The sequence below is a fragment of the Oryzias latipes genome, chromosome 24 (genome assembly GCF_002234675.1).
Source record: "Oryzias latipes chromosome 24, ASM223467v1".
Taxonomy (NCBI): Eukaryota; Metazoa; Chordata; class Actinopteri; order Beloniformes; family Adrianichthyidae; genus Oryzias; species Oryzias latipes.
This window is the reverse complement of record NC_019882.2, coordinates 20,978,956-20,995,403: the sequence shown is the minus strand read 5'-3', so window position 1 is coordinate 20,995,403 and position 16,448 is coordinate 20,978,956. Positions and strand designations below refer to the sequence as shown.

Sequence of the window (16,448 nt, the reverse complement as noted above, 5' to 3'; positions counted from 1 at the left end):
AAGAAAAAACGATTGCTTCAGTGTTTGGCTGGGATGATTCCAGCCGTTTGCTCTGAAATGAGGAGGAAACAATAACGTGTGGGTGTTGGTGCAGGAGTGGTCCACTTAGAGCCGTGTTTCTGTCCCTGCAGCTCCATCCCAGGTCAGGGAGATCATCAACAAGAAGGTGCAGCAGCGCAGCATCCAGCTCTCCTGGCTGGAGCCCCAGCAACCCAACGGCGTCATCAAGGAATATGAAATCAAATACTACGAAAAAGTACGTTCGGTGTCTATTTATTTTTTCCCTTTCTGATTTCCGACTGCATTTTACAAAGAAGAAAAACACACAAGTTTTTATTCTGATTTAGTCAACACACACAATCTGGGGCTGCCAAAGTTAGCAGTCTGCTCTGTTATCTCCCTCCACAAAGATTACGCTGCAGCCTCCACACGTTTCCAGTCTAAACACATCAGCTTTTTCCAGCCGGCTTTAATGGAGCAACTGCAACGCTGCAAATCAAAGGCAGGGCAGCAAGGCTCTGACGCCGACCGCAGACTGGCGCTGGAATCAGTCTCCGGCGTCACGTACTGTGGCCGCGCTCTGCCCCGCTGCAAAAGCCGAAAATTGGAAACAGCGATGACAGAGGCTGGCATTCCGTCCAGACCTTTGGCTCACAAGCACGTTTAAAGATGCATCCAGCTTCCAGCATGCCTCCGTGAAGAAGACGCTTTAAGAGAGAAACCAAAATATAATAAATGAAAACACATTTTTTATTTAAAATTCACAAATGATTGATGGTGTGATTTAGATGTTCAGTGTTTAAAGGTTTTATCACTTAAAAACCCTCTGGAAGTTAGTTGTCTTTGCAGCAGCAGTTAGTTTGTCTATCTTTAATAGGTTCATAATTTAACACGCGTTTCCCTTAAACAGGACCAGAAGGACCGGATCTACTCCACCGTTAGGTCCAAGTCCACCTCTGCCACGGTAAACAACCTGAAGCCAAGCACAGCCTACGTGTTCCAGATCAGGGCTCTGACGGAGGCCGGCTACAGCAACTACAGTCCCCAGCTGGAGATCACCACCCAGGAGGAGGCCACAGGTGGGCTTCAGCACTCGGCTTCACACTTACAAGCACAATCCCATTTGAGATTAGGATGTAGCTAACTAGCCTTAAATACTTCCACAGCAAAGAACAAACACGGCAAAAATCCCACTGGCAGATTTTCTTTAATTAGAAAAAAAAAAAAAAGAAATGAATAAATAAAGAGCTGCATGGTGGCGCGGTAGTTAGCGCTCTTGCCTCATAGGAAGAAGGCTCCTGGTTCAAGTCCTGGCAGGGGGACTGGAATCAGACACACTAATAGGGGACGTAAAAAAAACATGCTTCATTGGTTTATTGGTTACTCGAAATGGCGACCTGTTCAGGATTTCCCCCGTCTTCGCCCACGAGTGCCCAGGATAGGCTCCAGCAGCCCCATGACCCCGAAAGTGACAAAACAGATTTAGATAGAAGATGAATGAATAAATAAAATCTGCCAATGGTGTATGAAAAGTGGGTTGTGTCCGAATTCCTTCACTACTCATTAAATAGTGCGTTCGCCATTTTGCAGTGCTGTTCGAATCTACAATTCAAAAATCGAAATTTCCCAGAAGTCTCTGCGAAAAACCAGTGTGCATCGATGCCACAATGCATTGTGACTGAACAATTATTGCCAAAACAGATGTATTTAAATGTTTTGTTTTTATCTTCAGAAGACAGTGGATTCATAAATGATTATCACAAAATGCTCTTATTAATTAAATTTTCACTTTGTGAAATTGATGATGTCATAATCACTGTTTTAAAAAAAAATAAAAAAAATAGTGAGCATGGTGTCCAAATTGCTTTTGAAATCCAGAGCACCAGATGAATTTACTAACGGAACACTTTATTGAAAAGATCATTTCTCTTGCAGGACAGAAAATAAGACCTTTTTTTTCTTGAAACGCGTTTTTTTTATTTTCTCTAGATTCAGTTTTTGCAGTGCACTACTTTGAACTACCGTAACTCTTCAACCGTTTACACAATCAAAATATTTCCAGTGGATTCTGATGCAGAGAAAAGTGGCTTTATGTTCAACACTAACTTGACCTCAATGCGTCACAATCAGCTGATTTATGTTGATTGTTCTCATAATTCATCACCGTGAAGTGTTGCATGTCAGCATAAAATTGCTTTTCTGTGCTGCAGAACCTGTTGGAATTGCGTTAATTTTGCAAATGGTCAAAGAGAAGCTCTGGTGTAAAAGGGTTAATCTATTGGTTAGTTTGCTTTTTAAGTAGGTAGGTTAATTCATTGTTTATTTTTGAGCCTTTCCTTAAATCTCGCCACAAAAGGACTGCAGACTTGTTTGTGCTGGACTCTACTTGGATTCCAGGGCCAGATCTGTGGTCTATGCAGAGAAACTTCTAGCACTTAAAAAAAATCAAAGCTTCAGAAATGTTAATGCATTTTAGACGAACAGAAAAACTGGTGCCTTCCCTTTTTGCAATCAATGAAATCTGCTGCGTCCAACTTTGTCTGTCATTGATTTTGTGGATCTCTTTCATCAGAGCAAACCAAATGAGATCTGTTTCGACGCCATTGTAACCTTGTGAGAGCAAAGCGGCGCGTTTGAACGACGGAGGGCTGTGTGCAGCGGTGGATCGCCGCCTCACGACTCGTCTGTGTATTCAGCATGGGAAATTGTTTGCTTTGCTTCAAAGCAGACACAAATTGCTTTGACTTTATGCTGACGAGACGTTACAGGAAGAAAATCACTAAGCACAAGGACAAGCTTGTGTAGTGTCATGAGGATAAAGTCATTTAAATCTAATCAGTTCCATTAGCTTTGAGTGTCGGAGTGTTGTTGGGAGGCCGTGGAGGAACGACGTTCTGGGACCTTCGTGCCTCAAGATCCTGAACATGGATTCACATGAAATCAGAACTGTTCAACTTTCATAAACCAAAGAATTCAAGTAAAGAAAATCTGCAGTTTGCAGAAGATTTTGCAGGAGGGTTTTATTGGGGGCTGCTCAGTGGTTTGCACCATGGCCTCACAGTTAGATGGCTTTGGTTCAATTCCCAGCTAGGCCCCTTTTGTATGGAGCCTGCATTAGATCTCTCCTCCTGCAGTTCAGAAACTGATGTCCCTAGATGTGAGTGTGCATGTGGTTGTGTGGTTGTGACACACTGACAACCTGCTTAAGGTGAACCCCACCCTCACCCTGGGATGGGCTCCAGCCACCCCATGACCCCAAAAGGGATTCATCAGCCTCTAAAACAGATGGACAGGTTGTTCTTATGCCATGACAAAAGAAATAAAATGAACCAACATACGTGTTTTTATCTGCAACACTGCTTTCTACAGGATCTAATCCTGGTGTACAGACAGTCTCAGGGGACCTACTTATATTAAAAAATGTCAGAACACTTCATGCTCCAAAGAATGTTTACAATGAAAGAGTAAGTGTGACATAATAACAATATACATATATATATATTTAAAAAGTGTTGATATAAAAACATTCAACATTTTTTAAAATATCAGTAATTGCAGTAAATCAGTCGTCAGCTGTTGATTGGTGGCCAGGGTTTTCCTGATGACCTCATGTTTTTTTTCATACAACTGTCAGTAAAGTGGCTCAAACCATTTCTCAAAGTAAGTCAAAATGCTAAATGGGGCTTTCTAACTTGACTTGCTTCTCTTCACATCTACAACTCTTCAACCTTTGGAGAAACAGGGGCTTCATTTTCACCTTTATAAGTTCATTTTCTTTCATTTTCATGTTCTTCATAGCTTTGAATTCAGCAATTGAAGTCTTGTACTTTAATGACCCATAAGAGGCTTTCTCTATACTGGCCTCCACAGACCGTACTTCAAGAGATTTTTATTTGTAACTTAAATTGATTTAGACATGCCATACATTTTATTGAAACATTTTTACTTTTCTGAGTTTTTTGTTCCCCTTGATAAATGTCCAGCTGCGTGCTGAGTTCACCTGTAGCCCTCTCCCTGTTTTCCCCAGTTTTTCTCTCATCTTTAGCTTACAGTTCATCTGACTGCTGCCTCTTTTACATTGACCCATGTTGTCAGCAGAAGCATTTCTTTTCTTCTTACTTGTCCTGTCCAACAGCTGGGCATGCAGATGAGAGCTGAAGGCCTCTTGTGTTGGACATATTTTACTTTAACAACAGGGGTTATGAATCTTCTGACAAACCAGAGGTATGTCTGAATAAACCCCTTTTGTAATCAAAGCCAAACTTTATTCATTTCAATCAAAATCTTTTGTGTTGGACCGGACGGAAAAGGAAAGGAGGGAAGAAGAGAGAGGGATGTTAGAGAGAGGGGATAGAAGGGTGATTAGGGGAAAGGGGGGGGGGGGGGGTAAAACCATGAAGCAGCATAAAGCAACAAGTTTTTGGATGGTTATACTCATTACAGTGAGGTTCAGATGTAATACAAGTCTATATGGGTGGGGTCTGTCCAAACACACCCCCAAATGACATACCTTTGGCTCCAAAAATGTCCACATGTCAACATGTACAAAATACATTCAATCATGCAAACTATTAGTGCAATGGTGAGCTAACACCTGTGCTCAGGTGAGTGTTTATGTTCTTCTAAAATGGATGGTGGAATGTGAAAAGGAGGGAGAGTGCCCAGCCATCCCCACCCCAAGACCCCCGCTGCAGCAGCAGTGGCAGCTAGAACCCCCCAACACCCGCATGGCAGCAGAAGCATTTCTACAGGGCTAAAGTCAAGTTCAGCATCATTCCATTAAGGAAATGTTTCATTTTATCTGCTCTGCACAACTGTAAAATATATAAAAGCTGTTACTTAAATAGTCCTTCTAATCTCTGGTTAGAATTGTAGTTGATGCAGATTGAATTTTCAGAAGCCTTAGCCTTTAAATTTAAAGCCAGAAGATGCGAGTGTGGAAGAGCCGTGCAGACCTGTTTGTGGCGTTGAGAAGAGAAGAGTGGGAACTCAGCATCTTTGTTTGATGAAGGTTAAAACAAAGCCTGGTGGAAGACGTGAAGCCAAGCCATGTTATCTGATGAGGAGAAACTGTCTGCACAGAGATTTTTCCACGATAGGAAGCTTAGCTGCTCACAGGCCTTCATAAACACAGTGATGGGTTCCTTTCTTACCCTTTTCAAAAGACAAGGATTAACAAGCAGACAAACTTAGTAATTACCAACCAATGAAAGCGAACACGCTCTGGGTTTTAGCAGATTCCACTTCATCCTGTGAAAGATTTCTGGTTTTCCTGCACACTGAAGTGTCCAGCATCAGCTCAGAGGTTGATTCTTCCTCCATGGTGGTGAAGCTCCACGCTGGTCGTCTGATGGAGAGTTGTCATGTCTCCCTTCTGTGTGGGTTCAGCTGACCTAATGCTTCCTCTGTTGATGCTGGATGTTGTTCAGAGCAATCGCAGCTCCAGCCTGAATGTGTCTTTGTTTGAGATGGAGGGAAACGCCGTTGCCTTCTGGGACTATTAAGCCCACTTTCTGAAACAGTAAGCTGTGTGTGTGTGTGTGTGTGTGCTCCAAAATGGAAGCATCCTTTCTTTCTGTGGTGTCTAAGTGAGGGGATGAGGGGGGGGTTATCAATCTCCATGCTGCTCATTGGGACTTCATTACTGTCTGTACTGCAGATTGCAGCTTGCGTCGTGAAGTTGGCTCTGAGCGTGTTTCTGTCTCCTCAGCTGCGACCGTCTCCAGCGAGCAGAACCCCGTCATCATCATAGCGGTGGTGGCTGTGGCGGGGACCATCATCCTGGTCTTCATGGTGTTCGGCTTCATCATCGGGAGAAGGTACGCTCTCGCGGGCCCCATTGACTCTCCGCTCCTGTGAGTCTGCGCTTGTCAATTAGCCTTTCTGTCACTCACAGGCCTCCACGTCTGTGGAGTCGTCACACCCGCGCACACGTGCACTCATCATCACGTGGCATGCTGTTCTTGTAGGTTGTAATGCGCCATTTTCACCCCCACCCACCTCCACCCCCAACCAGCCAACCAGCTTCTAAGTTTTTTTTTTTTTTTTTAGCAGAGCCATCATTAGACAAGTAGAGAAAAAGCTCTGCATTCCAGAGTGGGAGATGCAGTTTTCTCCATCATCAGCACTCACTCAGTTCATTGACATCATCAGTCTTCCTCTGCATGAGAGGAATGCAGAGGAGGAATGATGACTAGCAGCTTTGGCTAGTTAGACGTGCTGGTCAAGAGGAATAAATACATATTATAATCCATACTATAATAAATACGATTCCAAAAGACCACTTTCATCCCCTTCTAGAAAAACAATTCTTAGTGATTGTTACCAAAATAAAATCAAGTTTTTGAGGTTTTTTTTTTGCTTGATATTGTCCGTCTTCCAAGATAAGGATTGGACTTAAACTAAATTATTGCAGAATTTATTTATTGTTCTGCTTTTCTCTCTGTCCAACATTGACATTGACATTTAAAACAACTTTTATTTGTGCCGAGAAATTCATAAATTCACATTAAAAGTTACGGTCAGTGCTACTGATATTTCTACTTGATTTCAGAAAATATAAAGAACTTTGTTTTTATTTTGATCATCATTACTTCTCATTTCTCACATAATTGAAGCTAAATGTGACACCTGTGAGATGGATGTTTTAGTGAAACACATTTTTTTGTTGTATTTATTTACCTAAGGGGCCCCTGCATGTTAAACGTGAAAGTAGCTAGAAGGATAGTTTTTTATCCACATTCCCTTGACAAATGCTTTATTAAAAGTCAGTTTAAACCAAGAAAAAAAATGTGACAGGGTCTATAAACTGCACCTCTGTGTGCACAACTATTTGAAACATTCTCATCTCCTGAATTCAGAGTGCATACGTCCAAAGGTGCATCACATGTGCTCTTTGTCATGTGCAGTAAGAACACATCCATCACTCATGGTGTCTCTCCCCTCCACCTACCATCAGCTTTCTCAGTGTCTGCTCAAAGAGCAACTTTGTGCATCAAATCAGCAGCTTGAGAGAACCGTCATCACCTCCGAATTACAGCACAGTCAATTACAGTGCATGTTTTACTTGAAATGTGACATGATTACATAGTTTGCCAGCAGCTCCTGCTGCTGCACAGCTTGCCTTCTTTGTCTTGCATTAAAATTCTTGCCATTTAGGGTGTTTATTTCGGCCGCACAATCAGTTGATTCTGGCGGTCTCTTCCTCTCCCCCCACACAGGCACTGCGGGTACAGCAAAGCCGATCAGGAGGGAGACGAGGAGCTCTACTTCCAGTGTGAGTGCCTGCACTCTCCAGCACAAACACACATGCACGGACGCAGAGATCCGCAGAAACATCCCGCCACGGAAAGGGAAGCGCGCCATCAAACTCGTTATCCTCGTTCATTTGAAGCGAGGCACCGCCGGGATCTATCGGGCAACTTCTTCTGCTGATTGGCTGGACTCCGCCTGTGGAGACGAAGAAGTCAGAAAACGTGACAGTTGCCAGAGGGGGGAGTAAATGGTTGACCGGGGTGTGAGAAGCAGTTCTTTAAAGTAGATCCTTCCACAAAGTCTGCTTTAGTGAGTCTCTGCACTCTGTTCCCTATCAAAGGCTTATCAGTTTTGTAGGTTTTTTTACTGATTTACCCCATAATGATGCCCCCGGAGAAGCATCTGCAGGCAGTGCATTTGCCATCATCCAGGCTGTAGGCAAAATGATAAAGACAAGGGGTTCAGGCCTGTGTCTGACTGATGCACCTCAGCTGCTGGCAGGTCCCAGCTGCTGCAGAGCAGACAAACGAGGCCGGCGCTCAGTTATGAGGCAGAAGCAGGCACAGCGCGGCAAATGATGAGGGGTTGTCAGGGCGACACAGGAGGTTGGAATGTAAGGCCATTTTCTTCATCAGATTAGCTGAAGTTTTGGAAGCAGAGAGAAAACTGCAGGAGTGGGTTTTCATGGATCGTGTGTCTGCTGGTGGACGGTCCAGATGAGTGTGAGCCCCCCCCTCCTCTGTGGGACGCTTTGACCCATTTGTTAGATTTTCTGTAGAAGCTCAGTATTCTACAAATTCTCCCTTTCAGATCCTCTTCCTGTTCATTAGCATCCTTTCAACTCATTCAGCCTGTTTGGATTTTTAAAATCTTCCCAAAATGTCTGCAGTGACTCTTAGTTTTTGAAAAATCAGATTGTTGTATGCTTTTTGGAAAAGAATTCTAAAACTTTGTGCTCTTTTGGAGTTAAAAAATTTAACTAACTTTTAACTAGAAATATCATTAAGATTTGTAACAAGCCAGCAGATGTTTGGCTGTTTCCCTTGTACAAAGTTAAAGCTCACGTTTTGTTTTACTTAGTTAAATGCTTTATATAAATGATCAATTCACCTTAAATTTTTTAGCATTTTTAAACGTATAATTATCTGCTTTTATTCTTTTCTTGGCCTGTACTGTTAGCTGCATTCACACCAAAGCTGATTGGCTTGGCAGTTTTAATGCCAAATTAATGTTCAGACACGATCAGCGGTCCTGCAGCGAGATTTAAACGTCAGTGCTATTGGGCTTCGGGACAACGTTGTGTGACACGGTGAAATATTGCACCAGTACATAATGACAGGAACCAAAGAGACTGTACTTGTACTGTGGACCCAAAGTCCCAAGCCCAGCTTTAAAAACAACCCAACACCTCCAACAAACCTTTCACCTGGTTTTACACAGTCAGACTAGTTTTCCCCCCAGACTTATCCATGATGCTCATCGGTGGTCTCGTCTGCTTTCGAGTTCAGAGACGTTGTGCTCCACAGCACCTCATGCATGCTTTGCAGCACCTGGTGATGTATGACTTTGACGCAGCTGCTGGGCCTTGAAACTCACTCACTGAGCTCTCTGCACGCTGATCCCGAGCTGATCTGGAGGCTGCATGAAGCTCGGAGGTCTGTAGAGTCGGACTATTGAGCCTCAGAATCGTCTGACCCCACTTTCAGTTTACATGACATAACATTCCACGCGTTCCCAATCACTCTCCCCAATGTCATATTTCTTAGCATGAACATTTCAAACTGCGCTGGCTGTCATGATGACATCCTTTTACGGTTGCACCGGAGTTCACTGAACTGCAGAGAGGGGTCTGTTCTTTTACAGACGTTAGTAGGGCCAGTCTTCATGATTTACACACCTATGGAACTCCTGAATTTAGTTATTTAATTGTATGAATGTTTGACTGTATAGTTTACTTCTGGGATTAGCTTCAACACACATTTCTGCAGAAAAAGATGTTTTTTTTAGTTAGCTTTTAGGTGTCTGAAGTGGCATTTTCAGTGGAATTTAAACTGCATTTCACAAAGGTTTGTAATGCTGTGATGCATTGTTTATGTGGTGTGTTCTGCACAGCAAAGCCCCTTATCTCATCTCTAACCTTTCCCTCATGGTGACTTTTAGATATTCACAGCCCCTTCTTCTTCATTTTGTAGAAGCCCCTTGCCTCAGGCTTCAGTCTAACCACAGACCAGCCTTTTTCCTCAACCTCAATTGGCCTTTACTTTCATTATACATTGTGAATCATTTTCATGTGCAGCACAATATTGTTGGATTCATTTTCTTGCATGAAATCCTAAGTGTTTCGATGAAATAATCAGCATCTTGCCACAGACGGTTTTCTAGAAATGATTACTTCTAGCTGAAAATATGAAGGAAACGAAAATGTAGAAAAAACAAAGGAGGTGTGAATTTAGTGATTAACAAGAGCAGGCAGATGATAATGCAGGCCACAAATAAAGATATAGCTCTTGAGGAATTGCAACTCCATAAAGAAAACAAAGTTTGAAGGAATTACAATTTAGAAAAAAGAAAATGATTGGAAACTTTGCCAAAAAACAACACACCTTTCCCTTAACACAATTTTCACTTAAATGTCTGAGTCCAATAAAAGAAGGTAATAAGTTACATTTATTTCCTACCATTTACTCAACTAGAAAAACCTACCTGCAGCATAGTCTGTATTTGCACTAGAACTACTTTTTCTTTTCCATAAGTGTTACCAGAAAATATTTTAATATTGTTCTTTGCATATACAACAGTTTCCAGAATAGCTTTGTCTGCCTGGATAAGTTTTTTTTCCTGGATTTTCTTTTCCTGGAAAACTTAACTTTCAACTGCTTCAGTTGTTGAAATTGTGTCACATTTATACGTAAAACCGTTAGTGAGACTGTTTAGACGGGTCTGTTATTGGTCTAGAGTTTCCCCCCCTTTATTGTTGTGGTTATGTTCTAAAAAATAATCCGCTATAGGTGAAATCCACAAATTAGAATGTTTTAAGGCTAATAAACTTTTCTCAGACAGACATTACTTTTCTTTCTTGTTTAAACTCAGTTTAGACCCAAAAATACAATGAAGTCCAGGATTATAGAATGAAAACAAAGACGTCCTTGTTCACCTTGCAGCACATCCCGTCAGGGTTGTCATAGCAAATCAAATCAGCTTCCACTGATTCACACAGGTGGTTTGGCAGAGTTTTTACGCCGGATGCCCTTCCTGATGCAACCCTGTGTTTTCAGGCACAGTAGGGAGTAGCCCGAAGGGTCTTGTCTAGGGACCCATGCTGGTTTTTTTTTTGGCTCATTGCACCCCCTGGGAAGCAAACCCAGGTTTTCTGCAACTGAACGCATTCTGTACAGAAGACACGGCACAGAGGAGGTTGGATGACAATTGCCGCGGTTACATGGGCAGAATATCTTGATCGGATCAATAATAAATAATAAAATTCACCCGTGCACATTGGATCAGAGAACTTTTTTCCGATTAGAACAAACGTTCCCATGGCTCACACTTTCGGTCGGAATGAATCATTTGGGCATGCGCAGTAGTGTTGAAAACTCCTGGATGAGGAAATAGGTCCCGTTCTAAACAAACAGCTGCCACAGACATTTATTTTATGCAGCAGCTCAGTAACATACGAGACGATCTTCCAAACGTGCTTTTATTAATGTTATGAATAGTATGAAGCGCCTGTTCGCTCATCGTTTTATTTAATCCGTGTGATCAGTGCTGGAAGAAGGGTTAGGACAGGCTATAAACACGGGCTAACAGCCTGATGGACACAAAATCCAGGACCATAAAACGCTGCAATCTGCATCCTGGCTGCACGTAAATGTCTGGGAGTAACATCAGTCTTTATTTTGTCGGGACACAACTGTAAACACAAATCCACGTGATTGTTTGAACAGTTTCTAAGAACTGAGCGACATTTATTTCTGCTTCCCAAACTCGCTGCGTGAGCTGGCGGCTCTCCTGAGTCCTGCAGCCGCTAACCCAGAGCGGCGGGACGGCCCACAGTCTGAATTCTCCCACACATAACAAAACAAAACAAAAACGCTCACCGAACAAGCATCCTCCTCCCCTCAGACACGAAGGTATTAATCCAGCTCCTCTGCTCACTCGGGTGCCAGTGGACCGAGTGAGCGTCGGGGGGCACGAAGCGCTGCTTCCCCGCATCTCCCTCGTGAGGGGTGAAAGAGAGGGGAGAGCCAGCGGGGCGAGAGCGGAGCGGCGCTTTTCACGGTCCCGTATGCGCTCCAAAGCTTTCTCTCAGCGAAACACCGTCTATGTGTGACGTAAACCAGAGCAATAGTGACACACGATCGGAATGACCGTTTACATGCTCCACGATCGGATAAACGATCGGTAAAACCCAGCTATCTCGATCGGAAAGAAATTTTGATCCGAACGAGTCTGACCGGGGCAAAGTATTCTGAATGGCGCGTTTACATGACACATTTTCTTTCCGATCAGGCGTTCTGTCCGATTACTTTTGCCCATGTAAACGTGGCTAATGTCTACAACGGCCGTCACGTAAAGTTAAGCAGAAGCAAGCTGAGCCTTTAAGTAGAAATCATTCAAAGTTACTCTAAAGTCAGAGTGAAAGCCTTGTGAAAGTTTCCTAGAGGCCGCAAACAGCAGAAACTCCAGCAGATGGTTTCTGAGTTTAGCAGTTGAGGGTGATCTATATCAGGAAGGTCCTCTCAGTTCCAAAGAGGCTGAATGTATAAACAGCACCAAACACGGGTTCCTCAAACCTTTGCTTCCACTATTGTACAGACTTTTCTTAAGTGAAACAGCTCTTTGACACAGGCTGCTGACTGGTCAGCTCTGTCTGAACTGTGCTGCTCTCAGAAATGGTTTGCTGTCAGATGCCTGCTTGTGCACAGCGTGCATGTTTAATCATTACAGTAATCCTCTTACCTTTCTACAGTTAAATTTCCAGGCACCAAAACCTACATTGACCCTGAAACCTACGAGGACCCGAACAGGGCTGTCCATCAATTTGCCAAAGAGTTGGACGCCTCCTGCATCAAAATCGAGCGCGTCATTGGAGCAGGTGAGCCTGTCCCGGGATGCTTGGCTCCTTTCCTTTCAGTTTGTGCAGGCTCTCATACATCATGCTGACAGCTAAATATTTGCACCTTGAAATGGGGACACAGCTTTATGCATCTTATATTGATAAAGCAATCGCATAGAGGGGAAAAGGTTCATTGCAATTAATGTGTGCTGGTGGAGGCAGTCAAAAAGACACACAGAGCTGGAAAACTGCTGCAACATGAGTTTTACAGAGGCGGTCAATGACAGTATCTATGCATCTCCAGCGTGTCTTATTATAAGTCCCGGCTCCGCTCCCCTGAGTGTAACAAGATGTTGCACTCCAGTTTGTACTGCTGCTCTGCACAGCTGCATTGTCTCAAAGTGCAGGGAGGAATTTGTCATTGCAGGTGTTTTATGATTTTTGGTGGTTTTACCTGAGGGCCCTTTATTCATGTGCGGTGTGAAAACCCCCACAGGAGAGTTCGGGGAGGTGTGCAGCGGTCGGCTGAAGCTGCCCGGAAAGCGGGAGGTTTCGGTCGCCATCAAGACCCTGAAAGTGGGCTACACGGAGAAGCAGAGGCGCGACTTCCTGTGCGAGGCTAGCATCATGGGACAGTTTGACCATCCTAATGTCGTCCACCTGGAAGGAGTCGTGACGCGAGGTGAAGCAGACATGAACACCTGAAGGGCCACAGTGAGATGGGTGGTGGAGGTGGCACTGTTAGACTGATGCTGGATCTGATTCAATTAGCTGCAGCCCCTGTTTTACATTTCCCCATTTAGACACCTTAATAAAAAGGAGCAGATGGTAACTTTTGATTAAAAGCCAATGAAACACGCAGCTAAAAATAACTTCATTTTGGCGCTGCTATTGTGTTCTGGAGTATTTTGAAGGCAAATAAAATATCTGTATTGAATTAATCATCTCATTTTTTGCTCATCCTTTTATCATCCTCAGGAAAGCCGGTCATGATTGTCATCGAGTACATGGAAAACGGCTCATTAGATGCTTTCCTCAGAGTGAGTATCACCTGGAAGTGCACAAACTCAAAGCAGCATCTCCTGTAAGTTTTCTGTGCTGGAGCGTCCCAGAGAGCCGGGAGTCTGCGGTGGGATCGAGGCGCCGCATAAATCTCATAAATCTTGTACTGGAGCTGCTGCAGTGCTGCGACCTACATTTCCCCTACGGTCAGTGAAGATGGCTGACCTGCCTGTGTTCCCAACAGAAGCACGATGGTCAGTTCACAGTCATCCAGTTGGTGGGGATGCTGCGGGGCATTGCGGCAGGAATGAGATATCTCGCAGATATGGGCTACGTCCATCGAGATCTGGCTGCACGGAACATCCTTGTCAACAGCAATCTTGTATGTAAAGTGTCGGACTTCGGCCTGTCAAGGGTGATCGAGGACGATCCCGAGGCCGTCTACACAACAACCGTAAGTCAATTAAAGAGTCGTGTCTAGATTGTCTTCCTGAGCTGCTGCTGCTGCTGCAGGAAAATGGAGCAGAAACAGCAGAGAAGACCGCAGCACTTCTGACGTGTCATACAGACAAAAAACAGTCACTGCAAAGCAGTTTAACTCTGCAGTTAAATGTGAAAACATTTATTACATGCTCACAGCTTTGCATTATTTGGCTTTCACCTGAAAAGAAATCACATTTTCAAGTGCAGATCTTCACATTTTCACATCTTTTCTCTCTTAAGAAAGTCATTCATGTCTTTATCATTATTCTTACACGCTGTGCCTTCAGAGATATTAAACTGCACAAACTGCATTTGTCTAGTTGACAAATCAGTTAATTGAACATTATATAAAAATGAATGACCTATATTATATTAGAAAAGATACACTTATTTTGGAAAAATGTGTGAAGTGCAGTGAACACAAAACCTAGTGCTTGTAGTTTATCTGAAAAAAGTGAAGGAAAAAAGATGCCTGGTTGGCTAAATATTTAATTATTTCAAGTCTTACAAATTAAAAAGCTATGAATTCTATAGCTTTAGAAAATATTTAAGATTTTCCAGTTGTAATATTTTTTAAATCAATTTATGTCAAAGGTAAAAGTGAAAGACGTCAATGTTCCAGATCTCAGTAACTGCTTCTCGCTTTGTAGAAACTGCTTCACAGTTTATTTTAATGCTTGAAAGCCATAGTGAGCCTCAAATAATAATTCTCTTATTCAATGTAAAAAGATCATTTTTAGATGAGCTTTTTGTATTAGATTTAAACACCCACTTTGAGAATCTTTTGAGTTATTTTAAAAACCTTCCCAGTGGTCTTTTATTTAGGATTTTGCTGTTTTGCGCCAAAATAAATCTAAATTAAAAAAGTGTTTTCTAGGAGATATTTTCTGCAGAGCAGCAGGAGTTTATTAAAAATTCACCTCTTAGTTGTAGGCGGTGCCTGCCCTCATTTCCTGTCATCCATCAGTTTATACTCCCGCTAGCTTACAGACCCTCACAACCCCAAACTAACATTAGCAGTACAACAAAAATGGCGAGCAATATCGAAGCTATCCAGCCGTACTGTTTAGATCCAGATTCCAGCTCAGACGAAGAAAGCAAAGATGGATCTATTTGTCTACAAGTGGATGCATCAGAATTGAGCAGAGCAGGGAGCTTGTGGCCCACTTGGCATATTTTTAATAACACAACCACAAGCTTTTTCTAATGGCATTTTTTTTGTCTGCTCCTGATTCACGACGATTAAAATGAAGAAATACTCAGAAATGCAATTATAATCTTAATTTTCTTTACTGTATATACATCATTAGAAAAAAGCTACAAGAACATGTTAAAAAAACAGCAAAAATACCATTTAGGTCTTGAAAGAATTTAACATCCCCACTATTTTAATGGAAAGGTGCAAACAGAAAGCTACCAAAATAGCATTCTGCTGAAACCAAAAAGCTGTCTGAGGGTCTAGAAACCCTACTATGTGATTTACCCTGAATGACCAACATGTTTCATACAATCATCAATTGACAAATTAATTGGCAATTAAGAATTTAACTGGCTTTTCCTTCCCAGGAAATGACTATGGGTGCCCTGAGTCACTTAAAATAATCAGCCAGCTCTGCAGTTATTAATGCTAAAATGGGAGGAAATGTGTTTTGATGCAGGGCTTTTGACTGCCCAACAGCATTTGAAATAACAATTATAACCATCATATTTTTTTTTGTCTTTTTTTGGGCTCAGTTCGATGTTTCTTTTTCTTTGTGTAGACTTCAGACACTCTTAGCTATTTATTGGCACTGTGTAAATAAATAAATGGATTGAAATGTCATTTTTCTGCACAGGGTGGCAAAATTCCTGTCCGGTGGACTGCGCCAGAAGCCATCCAGTACCGGAAATTCACCTCCGCAAGTGACGTGTGGAGTTACGGCATTGTCATGTGGGAGGTTATGTCCTATGGAGAAAGGCCCTATTGGGACATGTCCAATCAGGACGTAAGTCACTGTTTGCTTAGCAGGATATGCTAATATCATGACACTTGTCTATAACTACTACCATATCATTGTATCAGGGATAAGTTTAAAAATAATAATAATCGAGAAATCTGTATTGAATTGATTTTTATGTAAAATGAAATCAAATTCATTATTTATGTAAATTGAAAAAAAATTACAGCGTAGAAAAACAAACAATGATTTTCTGGTTGAAAAGTTCAGTGTTGTTCAGTTTATATTAGTGAGTTAATCAAAACTGTTTTTATAATCAAAATGTAATTCATTTTTTACTAGTAATATGATAAATAAAGCAAAGTTCAATCACACTGTAAACCAAATGGACTCCAATCAGATCTTAAACTTCTACATTGAAAATAAATGGATTGAGTATTTTGAAAGCTATAGTTTTGTCATCTGGAGTAAAGTAAAGACTATTCTACAGTAAAACGTACACACTCTGATAACCTAATTGTTGAAATGTAAAAAAAATGGATATGTAAAGCCTTAGTCACATGCACCCTTACAGAGGGGATTCTGTAGGGTTTGGGGTTTTTGGTAGAGAGTCATAGCAGCTGCATCTTAAGGGGGGGCAGGTGTGTCTTGCAGTCACCTCAAGGAATGTCATGAAAATGGAACGTACCATTGTCTAGTGAGTTGTAAGTGCAGGG

At 42.3% G+C, this 16,448-nt stretch overlaps 1 protein-coding gene across 4 annotated transcripts in view; it reads left to right on the top strand.

The window, feature by feature from the left end:
- epha7 (EPH receptor A7) overlaps window positions 1-16,448 on the top strand; it is a 99,302-nt gene that overhangs the window by 71,092 nt on the left and 11,762 nt on the right. Inside the window, exons 6-14 of one of the 4 annotated variants that reach the window (XM_023952732.1) lie at window positions 132-256; window positions 911-1,079; window positions 5,711-5,819; window positions 7,221-7,276; window positions 12,236-12,349; window positions 12,807-12,992; window positions 13,289-13,350; window positions 13,557-13,766; window positions 15,631-15,780. In XM_023952732.1, coding sequence (XP_023808500.1) covers window positions 132-256; window positions 911-1,079; window positions 5,711-5,819; window positions 7,221-7,276; window positions 12,236-12,349; window positions 12,807-12,992; window positions 13,289-13,350; window positions 13,557-13,766; window positions 15,631-15,780 — 1,181 coding nt within the window. Of the gene's footprint in view, window positions 1-131; window positions 257-910; window positions 1,080-5,710; window positions 5,856-7,220; window positions 7,277-12,223; window positions 12,350-12,806; window positions 12,993-13,288; window positions 13,351-13,556; window positions 13,767-15,630; window positions 15,781-16,448 lie in introns of all 4 variants that reach the window. The other 3 variants (XM_023952730.1, XM_023952729.1, XM_023952731.1) reach the window with 3 other exon arrangements.